The sequence below is a fragment of the Hemicordylus capensis genome, chromosome 2 (genome assembly GCF_027244095.1).
Source record: "Hemicordylus capensis ecotype Gifberg chromosome 2, rHemCap1.1.pri, whole genome shotgun sequence".
Taxonomy (NCBI): Eukaryota; Metazoa; Chordata; class Lepidosauria; order Squamata; family Cordylidae; genus Hemicordylus; species Hemicordylus capensis.
Genome location: NC_069658.1, coordinates 229,190,809 through 229,208,646, shown reverse-complemented (window position 1 = coordinate 229,208,646; position 17,838 = coordinate 229,190,809). Strand labels below are relative to the sequence as shown.

Here is a 17,838-nt window from a genome sequence, read left to right as displayed (position 1 = left end):
ATTGGGGTGAATGATATTATTACAAACTATACCATTGAGGTGTCCCTATATGTCACTACAACTATACCAAATTTGGTTCAGATCATTTAGGCACTCCACAAGTTAGCCTACTTGTGCCTCCAATGTTTATGCATCTGCCATCTTGAATCAGGGTGGATGACATCACCATAAATTATACCACTGAGGTTTCCCTTTGTGTCTCTACAGACTACAGTAGCACCACAATTAGAGCAACACCACAGAAGTTTCTCCTCCTCTTGGAGAAATCAAGACTACATTGCAAATGTTTTCGGAACCTGCCTGACAGTTCTCAGTCTTGAAACAGATGTACAGGGCACCATTGCCCAATGTCTTTGTATTACTGTGCAGAATTTGTGTATATTCCCCTGGCTAGTGTGTTTTGTTCTTCTGGTTGAATCTCTGTCGAAGATCTCTTCAGATGTATAACCTTGTCAGACCAGACCTAAGGTTTTTTGCATCCTAGGCAAAGTATGACTTTGGTGCCCCCAAATCTGAATCCAAGCAAGATGGAGGTTCTCATGGTAGGGGATCGGAATTTGAGGGATGAGTTAGATCTTCCTGTGCTGGATCATGGAGTTATACTTCCCCAGAAGGATCAGGTAGACAGCTTGGGAGTGTTCTTGGATCCAGGTCTCACCTGGTATCTCAGGGGGAGGCTACAGCTAGGAGTGCTTTCCATTAGGGGATTTGAACTCAGGTCTTCCTGGTCCTAGTCCAGCACACCACGCTGGCTCTCTTTTGATAGTGCAGCAGGGAAATGACTTGATTATCAAGCCAGAGGTTGCCGGTTCAAATCCCCGCTGGTATGTTTCCCAGATCACATTCCCATGGGTATGTGTTCCCATGGGAAACACCTATATCGGGCAGCAGCGATATAGGAAGATGCGGAAAGGCATCATCTCACACTGTGTGGGAGATGGCAACCGTAAACCCCTCCTGTATTCTACCAAAGACAACCACAGGGCTCTGTGGTCGCCAGGAGTTGAAACCGACTCAATTGCACACTACTTTACTTTTAAATGGTTTTAAACAGTGGCCCACCACATGCCGCTGAGAAGCCCACAGGCAAGAGATGAGGGCATACCCTCTCTCTTGCTGTTGTTTCCCTGAAACTGGTATAGAGAGCTATCCTGCCTCTGAGGCTGGAGGTGGCCTATAGGCATCAAACCACTAGCCATGGATAGACCGCTCCTCCATGAATTTGTCTAAGCCCCTTTTAAACCTATCCAAGATAGTGGCCATTACCACATCCCATGGCAAAGAATTCCATAGATTGATTATGTGCGGTATGGAAAAGTACTTCCTTTTGTCGGTCCTAAATTTCCCGACTTTCAGTTTAACGGGTTAACCCCTGGTTCTAGTGCTGTGAGAGGGAGAAATTTTCCTCTCTGTCTACTCTCTCCACTCCATGCATAATTTTACAGACCTCTATCATGTCTCTCCATAGTCACCTCCTTTCAAAAGTAAAGAGTCCCAGATGCTGTAGCCTAGCCTCATAAGGAAGCTGCTCCAGGCCCCTGATCATCTTGGTTGCCCTCTTCTGCAGCTTCTCCAGTTCTACAATGTCCTTCCTTAGATGTGGTGATCAGAATTGTATGCAGCACTCCAAGTGTGGCCGCACCATAGTTTTGTAACTATTGTAATATTAGCAGTTTTATTTTCAATCTCCTTCCTAATGATCCCTAGCATGGAAGTGGCCTTTTCCACAGCTGCCACTCATTGAGTAGACTTTCAACGAGCTGTCCCACGACTCCAAGATCCCTCTCCTGGAGCTCAGATCCCATCAATGTATACTTTAAGTTGGGGTTTTTTCATCTGAGTGTGCATCACTTTACACTTTCCAACACTGAACCACATTTGCCATTTTGTCGCCCTCTCACCCAGTTTGGGGAGATCCTTTTGGAGCTCCTCACAATCTGTTTTGGATTTCACTACCCTAAACAGTTTGGTGTCTTCTGCAAATTTGGCCACCTTGCTTCCCCAACTTCTAGATCATTTATGAATAAATTAAAAAGCACCAGTTCAAGTACAGATCCCTGGGAGACCCCACTTCTTACTAGGATGGATCTGCAACCCATCAGGAGAAGAGGAAGGGGGCAGGGGCAGGATTTCTTGCCTAAGCTGACCACTGACATGCTAGTGCTTCCACCTACAAAAGTTATTTTACATAGGGGAGTATATGATTAGGGGTTAGACAGTGTGTCTGAATAGGCCTGGGGAGACCTGGGTTCAAATCCTCACCCAGCCGTGATTCTCATTGGGTGACTTTGGGCTAGTGACTTTTCTTTCAGTCCAGACTTCCTCACAGAATTGCCGTGAGGATAAAAATAACCATGGGAATGATCAAGATATATATGTACAAATAAACACCACATCCTACCTGAAATGACATAGTCCAGAGGACTAGCAATGATCCTTCTGATTCAGTCCCCAAGAGTTCCACAGATCCCACCTAAGGGGTATTCAGGGCAGGGCTGGCTTTAGGGGTATATGTCCGAATAGGGTCCCACACTTTGGGGAGCAGCAGCATCACTTAGGGGGCAGGCAGCAGACATTCCTTGCCTTTTTTGAAGGGGTTGTTTTCAGTTTTTGCATAGAATCGTTAGTCCTGGATGTTTTCACAGGGAAGCTGTAATTAAGTCTTTCAGTTTCCTGCACTTGTCCCCTGAAAGCAAAACTTTTTTTTTTTTTTTTTTTGATAGAAAATAAGAAACCAACGTTCTTTATTACCAAGTCAAAAACCAAGCTGGAGGGTGGTGGGTGGGAGATTGGCCAGATATGTGGGAGGTGGGGATACAAGGTGGAAGAAAGGGGAACAGCTGGATGATTTTGATAAACCACCAGAAAGGACTGTGATGTGAAGTCAGGAGCAAGGAGTGCTCTAGGTATAACTGGAAAAATCTTTGGAGAAGTCCCGGTTATTGAATCCGGAGTGAGGAGTTCTTCGGTGTAGATGGCGTTGCCTCCTCTCCGTTGTCTCGCGTTATTCTTTCTGCCCCGCTCTCTTGCAGGAAGGGAGTCCCTTTTACTGAGCGGGGAAAGTCAGTTGAAGGGTTAAACTAAGAGAGGCGAGGTAACTAGAGAGGCCCCTTGGAAGTCGCAACTAGGACTGGGGGGCGGGGCTGACCTCCGGCCCCCTCTCGGCCCGGGAAAGAGGCGTCGTTTTCTGCGTCCCGCCCTGCGTGCAACCCCGAGCAGACCAGCCGTACCCCGGTCCTCAGCAAGGGAGGCAGGTGAGTGCAAAGGGCGGGTGGGGTGCAGGAGAGCCCCGAACCCGGGCCGGGAGGCAAGCGCGGAGCGGGCTTGGAGAGAGGCTGCGCGCAGACCAAAGGCAAGGGTGGACGCAGCAGTGGGACGGGCGGGGGAGAAACTACATGCGCCCCCCCTAATTTCTTCGCGCTGGTAAGGCTGTAAGGAGAGGAAGCGTGCGATTTCGCCTCCCTTGGAAGTTTTTCGGTTTTCGAGCCTTTACCCATAAATCTAATCTGCCATGGGATCTCCTCTGCACTAGTGCTGATAAATCGCTGATTCCATTAAATCCCACTCTGTGGAGGCTCCTAAACATTATGGACTGTGACGTGAAGCAATAAAGTGTGTTTGTGCACAGAAAAATGAAATGCACAGGTGTGTGTTGTGGCAGCGTATTCCAAGTGCATGAATTGCACTGACAACGTGGTGCATTTCTGAATTTTCCTTTGAATAACCCTGATACAATGTCTGAGTAGGGCTAAAGAGAGAGTGTGTGTGTGTGTGTACATTTATATACTGCTTTTTTAAAAAAAGTACCCAAAGTGGTTTATACAGACATAAACACATAAAATGGCTCCCTGTCCCTAAAGGGTTCACTATCTAAAAAAGAAACTTAGATAGCCATCAGAAACAGCCACTGGAGGAATGTTGTGCTGGGGATGGATAGGGCCAGTTGCTCTCCCCCTGATAAATAAAAAGAATCACCACTTTTAAAAGGTGCCTCTTTGCTCTGTTAGCAGGGTAATAAGCATAATACAATAATGTATGTGGAATAAGGTGGGTAGCAAAAGAGGAGGCTCTTCTGGGAGGTGTTCAAAAGAGGGCAGAGAGAGTGAATGGGGGGAGGTGTTGGGGATGGGTCAGTGGAGGGAAAGGGCTGAATCACCTGATTCTAAATCTCTTGTAGGTTTGCTGTGTGACCCCCAAGTGAAGGATCCTCGTTCCCATCCCTGAAACTCCTTGAGTCTTGGCCTCTGTCTTTTCTGCAGAAAGAAGTCCTGCAGAAAAATCCTGCTAGCTGGAATGATCCACTTTTGCCTCTGAAACTCCTTGCCCCAAAGTGTCATCATTTGCACACAGTAACATCCTGACATTGCAGGGCTTAGTTGCCCCTCCCATTTGGTCCTTTCCTGCCTAAAGATGGAGGCCATGGAAGAGAATGGCCTGCAAGCGGAAAGCAGCCCTGATGCAGCTGAGGTTAGGAGCACTGAAGAAAGATTTGTCCAGAAAAGCCTATGTGCCGACACCACCAGCCCAGATGCACAAAGCCAGCACTTCAGACAGATCTGCTACCAGGAAGCCAAGGGGCCTCGAGAGGTTTGCAGCCGACTCCACAGCCTTTGCCATCAGTGGCTGAAGCCAGAGAGACACACACAAGCTCAGATGCTGGACCTGGTGATCCTGGAGCAGTTCCTGAGCATCCTGCCCCCAGAAATGGAGAGCTGGGTGAGAGAATGTGGAGCAGAGACCAGTTCCCAGGCAGTGGCCCTGGCAGAAGGTTTCCTTCTGAGCCAAGCAGAAGCCAAGAAGCAGGAAGAGCAACAGGTGAGTGTCTCTCTTTCATCCTGGTAGCTCCAAGGAGCTGAACACGTGAAGGAGGCTGGCTTAGAAATCCCAACAGGTAGCAAAGTTTTCAGATGGAAACATTCCAGGAAGGGTTGTCCTAAGCTTTTTGTTTTTTAACTTCACCATATTTTGTTGAAGGTGATTTGAAATATCACATCTTCTGATTAAGAATTCATACAGCAGCTGATAGAATTAGTAGAAGCAGAATGAGCAGGTGGTGAGAGTGTTTCATCGCTCCCAAGTAGCAGAACAAGAATGCCAGGATACCCAAATATTCCTGCCCCCCACCCTAAGAGATGCATACCATAATTTTCATTTCTTGAGATGTCACAAGAAGATCTGTCCCAACCCCATTCCCCACCTCTCTACCTGCACCAGTTCTTATTCTTAAAGCAGTTTATATCACACCCTTTGATGAAGAACCCACAAGGCATATTATATGCATATTTTATTCATTACAACATTACAACCCAATAGTGACAGCTAATAGCACTTACATTTATATACCGCTCTATAGCTGGAAGCTCTCTAAGCGGTTTACAATGATTTAGCATATTGCCCCCAACATTCTGGGTACTCATTTTACCAACCTCGGAAGGATGGAAGGCTGAGTCAACCTTGAGCCCCTGGTCAGGATCGAACTTTCAACCTTCTGGTTACAGGGCGGCAGTTTTACCACTGCGCCACCAGTGGAAGCTAACTGACCAGGAAAACCTTGGACCAGCATCAGCTTTTTCCTCTTAAACGTGGGTGCCTCCCAAAGCCCCCCCAGAATAAAGTTGATTTTGCCTTGTGCGCGGAAGCTAGCAAACACAGAGCAGAACTCCCGAGGACAGATAACTCCAATTGTCTCAGTGCCCCTCTTGAGAAGATCCTGTCCCAGGTTCCTCAGAATGTACAAGAACATCAATCAACATCCCCAATGAAGCTCTCAATAGAGGTTTGCTATGTGCTTAACTCCTTCCTAAAGCCTGTCCACATTTTCTCTCTGGGATTTCTGTGCTTTCAGCTGGAGAGACTGGCAGCAGAAATGGCTGCTGATCTCTCTGAGGCAGAGGAGGCTCCACTGTACACCGCAGAAAAGCCACCCTTTAGGTGGATGGTGCAGGAGGGTGACCGAGGTGCCAGCTTGCTGGGTAAGGACTGATGGTATTTGTTTCAACTTGGCCTGTCACTCTTTACCGTATTTGAAATCCACAGACTGATTTCCTGTTGCTCTTTAGCTTGAGTAGGGGAAAGCATTTGTCTCTCCAGCCTCTTCAACCAGTTTACAAATGAATTTATTTTTCATTCTTGAACACGTTAGTTCTAAAACAGCCCTTTGAGTTATGCCCAAAACTTTGAGAGATGCTGACCTTGCAGCAGCAAGCATGAATTGTCTCCTTTGCTAAGCAGGGATCACCTTGGTTTGCATTTGGATGTGAACACTGTCTGCTGTAAGATACTCGTCTTGGGGCAAGGGGCTGTAACTCAGTGGAGAATCTGTTTGCATGCAGAAAGTCCAAGGTTCAATCTCTGGCAGCATCTACAGGTAGGGCTTGGGAAGACTCTTACCTAAGACCTTGGGGAGCTTTTGCCAGTCAGTGATGATAATATTGAGCTGGATGGACTAATGGTCTGTCTCAGTATAAGACAGATTCCTATGTGAGGGAAAAGATTCTTTTCCAGAAGCAAGCAAAATGAAAATGTGCGAAGAGTATTTTATCTCTTTGCTTGATTTTTCTGAAGTCTTAAGCACTCAAAGGATTGAAGGACTCTTCTCTTTTGATCACATTTTAACCTGCTGCTTGTATCTCTTGGATTTCTAACTTGATTTTAATTGGGGTTCTAGTTGGGGTTTTTCACCCCATTTTAAAATAACTGCTTTACCATATAATATTGTATGTTGTTTTATTATCTATATTATTATTTCTCCTGGGTGTGCCTTCGAATGTGCGTCCCGGCCACCCAGCTGATTGGCTGGGCGGCGGAGGCCCTGATTGGCTTGCGCACCCAGGAGAATTGGCCGGTGGCGGGCCAGGCCGCAGCCGCGGAGGCGAGGCAGTGGGCCCAATTGTGGCGGTGGCACTTGGCCCAGCAGCCTGGGCATGTGCCTGCCCAGAGACTGGGGCTGAAGGTGGGGGTGGGGGGAGAGGTAGCCGGCCTGAAGAGGCCGGCCGCAGAGGCTGGCAAGCAGCGGCAGTAGGCCCGGCAGGCCGCGGAGGCGGCACTTGGTGCGGTGGGCACGGTCACAATGGCGGCACTCTACCCGACGGTGGGCCAGGCCGCGGAAGCACTGGGCCCAGTCGCAGAGGCGGCTCTCGGCCAGGTGGCAGCGGGACCAGCCACTGAGGCCAGGCATCCGTGGGAGGCTGGGGAGTGAGGGAACTGGCCGGCGGGACTTTCCTGTTTACCGCCCGGAAGGAGGAGCGGTAGCGGGGCCCTTTTTGGCTGGCTGCCCTCTGCCCAGTAAGGAGAGCAAAATGGGGAGGGGGAGGGCAAGAGAGCGTGAGGAGGGGGAAGGAGGGCAAGAGAGCGGGGGGAGGGCAAGCGAGCGTGGGGCAGGGGGGAGGGCAAGTGAGCGTGGGGGAGGGAGAGGGCAAGCGAGCGTGGGGGAGGGCAAGAGAGTGGGGCAGGGGGGAGGGGAAGGGCAGGAGAGAGGAGCAGGGGGAGGGAGGGCAGGAGAGACTGGGGCAGGAGAGTGAGAGAGAGGGGTGGGGGGGAGGGAGAGCAAGAGAGAGTGGGGAGGGAGGGGAGGTGGCAAGAGAGTGGGGCGGGAGGGAAGGAAAGAGGGGAAAGAGTGTGGTGCAGAAGGGAGGGAGGGGAGGGAGAGTGGGGCAGGAGGCAGGGGGGAACAACCGGCTCCAAAGAGCGCACAGATGATCTGTGCGGGTTGGCTAGTCTATATATATAATTCTCCTGGGTGTGCCTTGGAATGTACGTCCCAGCGCTCAGCTGATTGGCTGGGCAGCGGACGCGCCTGATTGGCTGAGGCGCACCCAGGAGGATTGGTCACTGGAGGCAAGGCCCAGGAGGGGGGAAAGAAAGTGGGGGTGGGGCGAATGTGGTGGTGGGGAGGAGAGGCGGCTGGGCCCGGAAGTGGAGACTGGGGCAGAAGGTGGGGTGGGGGGAGAGGTAACTGCCAGCCCCAAAGAGCGCACAGATGCTCTGTGCGGGGTTGGCTAGTGATTTGTTATTTATTGTGAGTCACCCAAAGCAGCATTGTTCTGGAGGGCTGGGATATTTTTATTTTAAACAAATCAAGTCCATTAAAATAAGACTGAATTCAGATACAAAATCAGCAGGGTAAGGCCAAAACAGTAAATGCTTGTAAGAAGCAATGAAATTTCAGCACACGAAGCTTCTCCAAGCAACCCTAATTTCTATGGGTTTTCCTGTGAGGGGAAAAGGACTCTTAGGGAATGCAGATGCTGGGTCATGTAGTGGTTTAATAGCAAGAAGCTCCTTGAAATGGACCAGGCATTCAACATCGTCTCTCCTCCCTTGTCTCTCTTGTAGGCATTGGAAAGACCCCGGGGCCTCCTTCCAGGCCTTCTCCTCTAGGAGGAAGGGATGTGGTTGCTACACCGTTCTCAGAAAAGGTAAGCTCAAGGATGAGTGGAGGAGATGGGTGGAGGACAGCCCTGGGTGCTTTTCTCCCCTGCCCATTTCCCCTTGCTTTTGTCCAGGTTGCCTACTAGGAAGGCTTTGGATGGTACTGTGGAATCTCTGGGTCCAGCAGAGAGACTCCAGGGGGGGGGGGAATATATATATATTTTGCATGACCAATGAGGGAAAACAATGTTGTTCTAATTTCAGGCTCCATTGACCTTTGAGGAGGTGGCTGTGTACTTCACGGAGGAGGAGTGGGCTCTGCTGGATGCTGCCCAAAGGGCTCTGCACAAGGAAGTCATGGAGGAGAATTCTGGGCATCTGGCCTCTCTGGGTAAGGCTCCCTCCTTGTCCTTGGCTGCTAGATAGAATTGCAGCAATTATTCATCCATTCCAATGCACAGCCAGGATGTCAGTGAGGATGATATTGGCTGCTCCATATTCCTTGGATGGTCCATTAATTTACTCTTTAAAAATGTAATTGCTATTCTGATGGGATAGGAGACTCTAAAGATAATGGCTAAAACACATCTGCCATCTTCTGAGCTGATGACTTTGCTGCAGCTGTCAGGCAGCAGATCTAGAGGTGTTGGAAGTTGCCTCCTTGCTCTTCTGTGCAGGCAAAAGGATGGTCTAGGACAGGCGTGGGCAAATCTGGCCCTCCAGCTGTTTCTGAACCACAACTCCAGGACCCCCATTATGGCTGGGGATGGTAGGAGTTGTGGTCCAAAAACAGCTGAAGGGCCAAGTATCCCCACCTCTGCTCTAAGAATTGTCCTGAGTTGAAGCATTATTATTCACCAAAAGGAGGTTGTGCTTTTTTAGCAAAAAAAACAACTTCAAAGTAGTTTGCATAACAGAAGAAATACAAAAAATTGGTTCCCTGTCCACAAAAGGATCACAGTCTAAACACTCAAACACACATTGTTGTGCATATAAAGAATAAAATCACCCTTTCTTTCCTTGAGTCATTTGATTAAAATCAGGCCTAGAAAAAAAAGAAGACCTCAAACCCAATGTTTTTAAATATGTTTTACAGGATGTGTTTAAGATAGTTAGCTATATTGGCTCTCTACTCCTCTCAAACGTAAGGATTCGAGAAGGAATGTAGAGATTAATTGTATATCTGAGTGAGAATAACAATAAATAGAAGAAGAAAAATCAAATAGATTCTAGGTGACAGGGGTTTTCTATTCAGATCGGATTGGAATGTTGGCATATTTCTTTAGCTCTGAGTTCTATCTAGGCATAAGGAATCTTAGGATCCAAAAGTGGAACCCCAAGTAAAGAGCTAGACCTTCGCAAACAACTCTGTTTTCGTGTCTTATGATTTGCAGTGTTTGTTTTCTATAACTTCTTTCCAGTGGTGGCTGCTGGTTACTGAAGTGGGGGGTGGGGCAGAGCCAGAGGGTGGGAGAGAAGGGATACTAGTCATAAGAACAGCCCTGCTGGATCAGGCCCAAGGGCCATCTAGTCCAGCATCCTGTTTCGCACAGTGGCCCACCAGATGCTGCTGGAAGACACAGGCAGGAGTTGAGGGCATGCCCTCTCTCCTGCCATTTCTCCCCTGCAACTGGTACTCAGAGCTATCTGCCTTTGAGACTGGAGGTGGCCCACAGCCCACTAGTAGCCATTGATGGACCTCTCCTCCATGAAGTTATCCAAACCCCTCTTAAAGCCATCCAGGTTGTTGGCTGTCACCATGTCCTGTGGCAGAGAGTTCCACAAGTGGATCACGCGTTGTGTGAAAAAGTACTTCCGTTTGTTGGTCCTAGACCTCCTGGCAATCAATTTCATGGAGTGACCCCTGATTCTAGTGTTGTGTGAGAGGGAAAAGAATTTCTCTCTCTCCAATTTCTCCAAACCGTGCATGATTTTATAGACCTCTATCAGGTCTCCCCACAGTCGTCTTTTTTTCTAAACTAAAACCCCCCAGGTGGTGTAGTCTTGCCTCATAAGAAAGGTGCTCTAGGCTCCTGATCATCTTGGTTGCCTTCTTCTGCACCTTTTCCAGTTCTACAATGTCCTTTTTAAGATGTGGTGACCAGAATTGTACACAGTACTCCAAGTGTGGTCGCACCATAGTTTTGTATAAGGGCATTATAATATTAGCCGTTTTATTTTCAATCCCCTTTCTAATGCTCTCTAGCATTGAATTTACCTTTTTCACAGCTGCTGCACATTGAGTCGACACTTTCAACGAGCTGTCCACCACGACCCCAAGATCCCTCTCCTGGTCAGTCACCGACAGCTCGGATCCTATCAGCATATACTTGAATTTGGGGGTTTTGGTCCTAATGTGCATCACTTTACATTTGCTAACATTGAACTGCATTTGCCATTTTGTCGCCCACTCCCCCAGTTTGGAGAGATCCTTTTGGAGCTGCTCACAATCCGTTTTGGATTTCACTACCCAGAAGAGTTTGGTATAATCTGAAAATCTGGCCACCTCGCTGCTTACCCCTGCTTCTAGATCATTTATGAATAAATTAAAAAGCACCAGTCCCAGAACAGATCCCTGGGGGACCCCACTTCCTACCTCCCTCCATTGCGAAAACTCTCCATTTATTCCTGTCCTCTGTTTCCTGTCTTTCAGGCAGTTAGCAATCCACACATGTACTTGTCCCCTTATCCCATGACCGCTAAGTTTCCTCAGGAGTCTTTGATGAGGAACTTTGTCAACTGGATCACCATGATCCACACACTCGTTGACACCCTCAAAGAAGTCCAAAAGGTTGATGAGGCAAGATTTACCTTTGCGGAAGCCATGCTGGCTCACTCCCAGCAGGGCCTGTTCTACTAGGTGCTTTACAATTTTATCCTTGAGGATGCTTTCCATCAATTTGCCTGGAACGGACGTTAAGCTATCCGGCCTGTAGTTTCCCGGATCGCCACTGGGTTCCTTTTTGAAAATCAGTGTTACATTTGCTACTCTCCAGTCGTCTGGTACACAGCCCGATTACAGGGATAAGTTGAAAAATTTAGCAAGGAGGTCGGCAATTTCACATTTGAGTTCTTTGAGGACTCTTGGATGGATGCCATCTGGCCCTGGTGATTTGTTAGCTTTCAGTTTTTCCAGACAGTTTAGTACATCATCTCTTGTCACTTCTATCTGACTCAGCTCTCTAGCCTCCATCCCTAAACTGCCTGGTTCAGGAACAGGTATATGCTCAGTATCCTCTGCTGTGAAGACAGACACAAAGAACTCATTCAGTTTCTCTGCAATCTCCATATCCTCCTTAATAATCCCTTTCACTCCCTCATTGTCTAATGGCCCAACCGCCTCCCTGGCAGGTTTCCTGCTTCTGATGTACTTAAAGAAGTTTTTGTTATTCCCCTTGATACTTTTGGCTAAATGTTTCTCAAACTCTCTTTTTGCCTCCCTTATTGTCACCTTGCATTTCTTTTGCCAGAGTTGGTGTTCCTTTCTGTTCTCTTCATTTGGACAGGCCTTCCAATTTCGGAAGGAAGTCTTCTTCCCTTTTATGGCTGCTTTGACGGTACCCGTGAGCCATGCTGGCATCCTCCTGGACTTAGTGGTATCTTTCCTCCTTTTGGGTATACAATCTAACTGGGCTTCTAGTATTGTGGTTTTGAGTAAACTCCATGCACTCTGGAGCGAAGTGACTCTCCTGGTTTTCCCTTTCAGCTTTCTTTTCACCATACTCCTCATTTTGGAGAAGTTTCCTCTTCTGAAATTCAAAATGTCCGTGTTAGACATCCTTGGTGATTCTCTCCCCGCATGTATGCTGAATTTGATGGCACTGTGGTCACTGTTCCCTAAAGGGTCGATGACACTGACGTCACGCACCAGGTCCTGGGTGTCACTCAGAATTAGATCCAAGGTCGCCTTCTCTCTGGTTGGTTCCATGACCAACTGTTCTAGGGCACAGCCATTTAACGTATCTAGAAATTTGACCTTTTTGTCCTGACTTGAATGTGAATTTACCCAGTCTATGTGTGGGTAATTGAAATAACCCATAATTACAGCCCTGCCTCTCCTTGACGCCTCCCCGATTTCCTCCTGCAACTCCCAGTCACTGTTGGCATTATGATCCGGAGGGCGATAGCACATCCCCAGTAGCACGTTCCCTTTCCGGCCTTGTATAGTCACCCACAGTGTTTCTGTGGAGGACTCCAGTCCACCTAGGTTTTCTAGCTTGTTAGATTCTATCCCTTCTTTAACATACAGTGCTACTCCACCTCCAAGGCGCCCCTCCCTGTCCTTTCTATAGAGTTTATACCCAGGGATAAGAGTGTCCCACTGATTCTCACTGTTCCACCATGTTTCTGTTGTGCCCACTATATCTATTTCCGCGTTAGCAACCAAGCACTCCAGCTCACCCATCTTGGCTCGTAGGCTTCTGGCACTGGCATATAAGCACCTATACGCTGAATCTCTCCCCTGATGTATGCTATTCGTTTGACTCTTTGACCTGCTGGCACAGGCTCCCGTCTGCTCTTTATGCGGTTCTGCTCCGTCCCCTTCTGTTTTATTTGAATTCTTTGCAGCCTCACACTTTAAAGGATGGCTTTTGCCAAACGGGATACTGCCCAGCTCCCATCGGCTGTTCCCCAGGTGTCATTTTAAAAGCTGCTCTGCAACCTTTTTGATTTTAAGCACCAGCAGTCTGGTTCCATCTTGGTTCAAGTGCAGCCCGTCCTTTGCCTTGCTTGCCCCAAAATGTGTCCCAGTGCCTAACAAATCTAAACCCCTCCTCCCGGCACCAACGTCTCATCCCCCTGTCGATTCCTCCTTGCAGGTCATCCAACAGGCTTACCAAGGCTGTCTCCACCCCATTGCCTTCCCGAAAGCTAGTTTGAAATAGGTCCAGACAGAGCTTTGGGCTAATCTCAATACTGAATTAAAGAGGCATCTAATTAGAGTTAGATTGTGGGACACAATTGTGGGACACTGTGCTGGGGCTGGGACAGGGACAGTTGCTCCCCACCTGCTTAATACAAAATAGCTCTTTGCCCAGTTAGCTGAGATCCTTTCCCTGTACTGTGGCCAAGAATGAAGTTTCTGGCTCCTCCTCCAACCTCATCTTGCTTCTAGCGTGCTGGGCAAGCAGCATTTGCATTCTGCTACCAGACTGATCCTTCTGGTCCTGGGCAGTAACCACTGCTCTCCTGTCTCATCCCTGGGCAGGAGTTAGAACATCTTTCCATGTTGTGTTTTCAATTCATGGGACTGGAGGGAGGCAGGGTGGGGTGGAATTCAGGCATCGGCTTCCCTGAATATTTGTTGCTGCTAAATGTTCCTGAAATATCTTCTCTCTTTGTTCCCTTCCAAGAACAACTTTTGGTTTCCAAACCTGACCTTGCTTCCTGGCTGGAGAAAGAGGAAGGACCACTTGATGAGGGCTCCGCAGAAGGAGAGAGATGTGCAGGTAGCTCATAAGTTGTGAGACAGGAATCTTTGTCAGACACATCAGGCAGGGAATTATCTGGAGGGTTCTCCACCAGGTGGGAAAGGGGCGTGCTTATGGGTGTCCTAGCTCTGGGGGGAGTACAAGCAATTTCAGGTCTTATTGAGTAAGCTAACCTATTTATTTATTTTATTTTACATTTTATATCCCGCTCTTCCTCCAAGGAGCCCAGAGTGGTGTACTACATACTTAGGTTTCTCCGCACAACAACCCTGTGAAGTAGGTTAGGCTATGAATTTGCCATTGGCCCATCTTGCCCAATAGTGTCTCTTTTGATAGACAGGGGCCTTCCAAGTCATACAGGGCTCTTCTCAGCCCTGCTATTTAAGGTGTTTCAACTGGAGATGCTTTGGACTGAAACTGGAAGTTGGTGCATCCAACGTTCTGTGCCCTACACGGCAACAGCTACTTTTTAACCACAACCAACAGAGGCTGTGGCAGGGTCTGCCTCTGCTTGACGTTTTGTATATCCTGTTATTCATAGAGCAGTTAATGGGGCGTTTGCTCCCTGCTATGCTGTGTTTAACTATCCCAGAGTTTCTCTTATTATTTTTTTAGGCAATGAGAGAGAGAGAGAAATGCAGTGGAGAAAACCTGAAGGAAATCAAAAGTGGGGAGAGAAATCAATTGTTTCCAAAGGATCTGACGTGCATGGAATTCCTATCCTGAAAGAAAGTCACAATGAAAACAGAAGGAATAAGATCCCTCTGCATGCAGAAATATTATATTGTAAATCAAACCATAGCATGGATCAAAGAATCCACAAAGGGGAGAAACCATATCAGTGCTCAGTGTGTAGCAAAAGCTTCAACCAGAGCTCAAACCTTAGTTGCCATGAAAGGATCCACACAGGGGACAAACCATTTAAATGCTCAGAATGTGGAAAGAGCTTCAACCAGAGCATACATCTTACGATGCATCAAAGAATCCACACAGGGGAGAAACCATATCAATGCTCAGTGTGTGGAAAGAGCTTCAGCCGGAGCTCAAACCTTAGTTGCCATGAAAGAATCCACACAGGGGAGAAGCCATTTAACTGCTCAGTGTGTGGAAAGAGCTTCAAACAGAACATATATCTTAGGAAGCATCAAAGAATCCACACAGGGTTGAACCTTTCTCAGTGCTCAATGTGTGGAAGGCGCTTCAAGCAGAGCATACATCTTGCTGTGCATCAAAGAATTCACATGGGGTGAAACCCTATCAGTGCTCAATGTGTGGAAAGAGCTTCAAGCAGCACACACATCATACTAGGCATCAAAGAATCCACACAGGACAGAAGCCATTTAGCCACAGCACCAATCTTGCTGTGCATTAAAGTATCCACACAGGGTGAAACCATATCAGTGCTCAATGTGTGGAAAGAGCTTCAATGAGAGTTCACGTCTTGTTATGCATCAAAGAATTCACACAGGAGAGAAAGCATATCAATGTTCAATTTGAGGAGGCGCCAAGATGGTGACGGAACAGCATCCTGTTTTAGAGCCTCAGTTTTAAGTAACTTATTTTTTTCTGAGATGCCCCCAGTCTTTAAAAATAATTTTCACAGCTTATGTCGGCGACTCCTGGAAGTAATGCAGGTTTAAGAGTCATGCATTGTGACAAGTCCAGACCAGAGTTAGGGTGGGAAGATCTGGCTCTCGATTCAATCCTTGATACAGCTGTTTTCAATCCAAGCAATTCTTGTAAGAGGATTTGTGGTATCTCCTCTGTCCCTCCTTTGATGAACTGTTGAATAAGCATGGGGTTTCCCTCTTGAATCTGGCCTTTAGATTTGGTCTCTTCAGTCTTCACCTTACTAACTGCAAAAACCTGTGTGGCTTCTACACCTTTTTAAGTGCCAACTGTACCAATATCATGGATTACTTTCTTGTATCTCTCACAGGTTCACTCTTTTGGCACACACAATAAGAGAGTTACCATCTGCCTTTGGTCATGACCTTTTCTACATGTACTGCACCCCTCTCTGTAATATGCTATTACTTGAAGGGTCTTACCCAAGACAAATGACACCTTAAATGGGGGTATTCATCTTACTGAGAAGGTCACAACCCTGTTAAATTCTCAGCAGATGCTGACACAGAGGCAACTTGCAATCCTACCTAGTTCAGACATATACTTTTTCTGAAATTATCTCCATGTTGAACCCTCATCTGACCACAGCAGGTCAAATTCGGAGAGGCCAGATAAGGAAGAGCTGGATTGTGCAAGAATGCAGGCTTGAGAGACAAGCCTTGCAACAACTCCAGACCAGAATTCTGGAAGGATCTGACTTCTCAGTTCAATCGTTGATACAGTTCCATTTTTAGTACAAGCAGTTCTTGAAATTCAAGAAACTCTCCTATTATAAAGATCAGTGGGGAGAGCTGGGTCTCTTTATACTCCAGATAAAAGACAGGAAGTTCTGGGAATGGGTGGCAAACTGGCACACATTCTAATTCCCTCTCAGATGCTCATCTTCCAGCTGAGACATGGTTTCAATATTTTTTGGCCATTTATGGTAGTGGAATGAGACCACTTATGATTACCCACTTCCTGAGCCAGGCCTTCTCCTTGAGTAGCCTGCAATTTCAGGACTAGAGTGCAAGCAGTTGTTTGGTGCCTTGGCCCTTGGGAAAGCCCCATGGGAGGACAGTGGTGCCTCTTATGATATTTAAATTGAATGTCCCCTGATGAACCCTCATTCTAGTGAGACTTTTCTCTGAAATTGACAACACCTGTGTGGTTCCTCATGTTGGAAAAAATGTTATTTTCCCAATATACCAAAAAAGAGAGAGAGAAAAGCAATAGGTAGGAGCCTTTCAACTATTGCCCAATCAGCCTCCTGGATGTATCTCCAATTACATACTCGACACCTTATAAACAAGTTGGGGGATTGGGCAGTTATGTATTTCCAAAACAAAATGCAAAGCGCTGGTTATTGCCTATAAAACCCTTTACGGCTTGGGTCCAGACTACTTAAGAGAGCACCTTCTTTGTCATGAACCTGGTTGCCTTCTAAGATCATCTGGAGAGGTGTGGTTACGGTTGCTGCTGGCTCATTTGGTGGTGACCCGGGACTTTTGGAATATCCTCTGTTTTTATGAAGACCCTCAAGACATACCTGTTCTCCTAGGCTTTTTACTGGATTTAATCTGTTTTCTCTTCTGAGATTGTTTTATTTTGTATATTTCAACTGGTTTTATATTTATATTTACATTTTTATACTGGTTTTTTTAACTTTGTGCACTGAGAGGTAATGCACAGTTAGAAAGAGGGATGGAGATTCGCATGGGGGCAGAAAATGGGGAACGTCTCTGGTAGTCAGAAGTGGGTAGAGCAAGTTAAACTCCATCCCCCAAGAATCTCTTTCCACTCTGGTTGAAGGAGGCTGGCGGAAGACATGTGGATGCAACATCAGAAGTGCTGCAGATGTGACTCCGCTGGGACAGGGGTGTAGCTAGGGGAGAAGCAGCCCGTCACCCCACTCCCCAGTGGCCCCTCGGAGTGAGGGAGATAATGATGGGTGGAATGGGGGTCGGCCCTCAGGAGCTGGGGGGCCGGGTTCTTTGAACCCATCTGCTCAATTAAAGCTACACCCCTGGCTAAAGAGTTGGTGGTCTCCTGGCTGGCATTCAGTGGGTCTGATTCTTCTCTTCTCCAAGTCCAGGGACCTTTTGCCTTCAGCCCCCCATAGGTTGCCTGGGGTGGCAGCAGGAGCAGGAGCAGCATCCTTCTGGGTGCCCCACCACAACACACCCTTGGGACGATTCTCAACTCCATCTCTGGCTATCCTGGAAGAAGCCAAGATCTTAAAAGGGGATAGTATTAAGCCTGCTGCCAGAAGAGTCAATGGAAGGCAGCCAACAGGATCCAACCTAAATTCTCAGTGGCACAGGAGGTTTGGAGATGTTGCTGAATTACAACTCCCGTGAGTATGATGGGAGTTGTAGTTCAGCAGTATCTGGAGGACCACAGGTTGGGAGCCCCTGCTCTTAACGCC

The 17,838-nt window shown here is 47.6% G+C and overlaps 1 protein-coding gene across 1 annotated transcript; it reads left to right on the top strand.

Annotated features, from left to right (window-relative positions):
• Window positions 1-3,132: 3,132 nt before the first annotated feature.
• On the top strand, window positions 3,133-17,060 carry LOC128341649 (zinc finger protein with KRAB and SCAN domains 7-like). Its single transcript, XM_053288036.1, has 7 exons — window positions 3,133-3,254; window positions 4,178-4,815; window positions 5,846-5,972; window positions 8,335-8,417; window positions 8,635-8,761; window positions 13,725-13,820; window positions 14,418-17,060. The coding sequence occupies exons 2-7, from the start codon at window positions 4,411-4,413 to the stop codon at window positions 15,050-15,052; spliced, it is 1,473 nt and encodes a 490-aa protein (XP_053144011.1). The 5' UTR covers window positions 3,133-3,254; window positions 4,178-4,410; the 3' UTR covers window positions 15,053-17,060.
• Window positions 17,061-17,838: the final 778 nt, after the last annotated feature.

What these genes read in the sequence shown, in the direction of transcription:
- LOC128341649 (XM_053288036.1), top strand. Translation starts at nt 4,411, where the DNA reads ATGGAGGCCATGGAAGAGAATGGCCTGCAAGCGGAAAGCAGCCCTGAT. An exon ending in TGGGCATCTGGCCTCTCTGG is followed by an intron (nt 8,762 to 13,724) that starts GTAAGGCTCCCT and finishes TTCCCTTCCAAG; the next exon opens with AACAACTTTTGGTTTCCAAA. An exon ending in AGAAGGAGAGAGATGTGCAG is followed by an intron (nt 13,821 to 14,417) that starts GTAGCTCATAAG and finishes TTATTTTTTTAG; the next exon opens with GCAATGAGAGAGAGAGAGAA.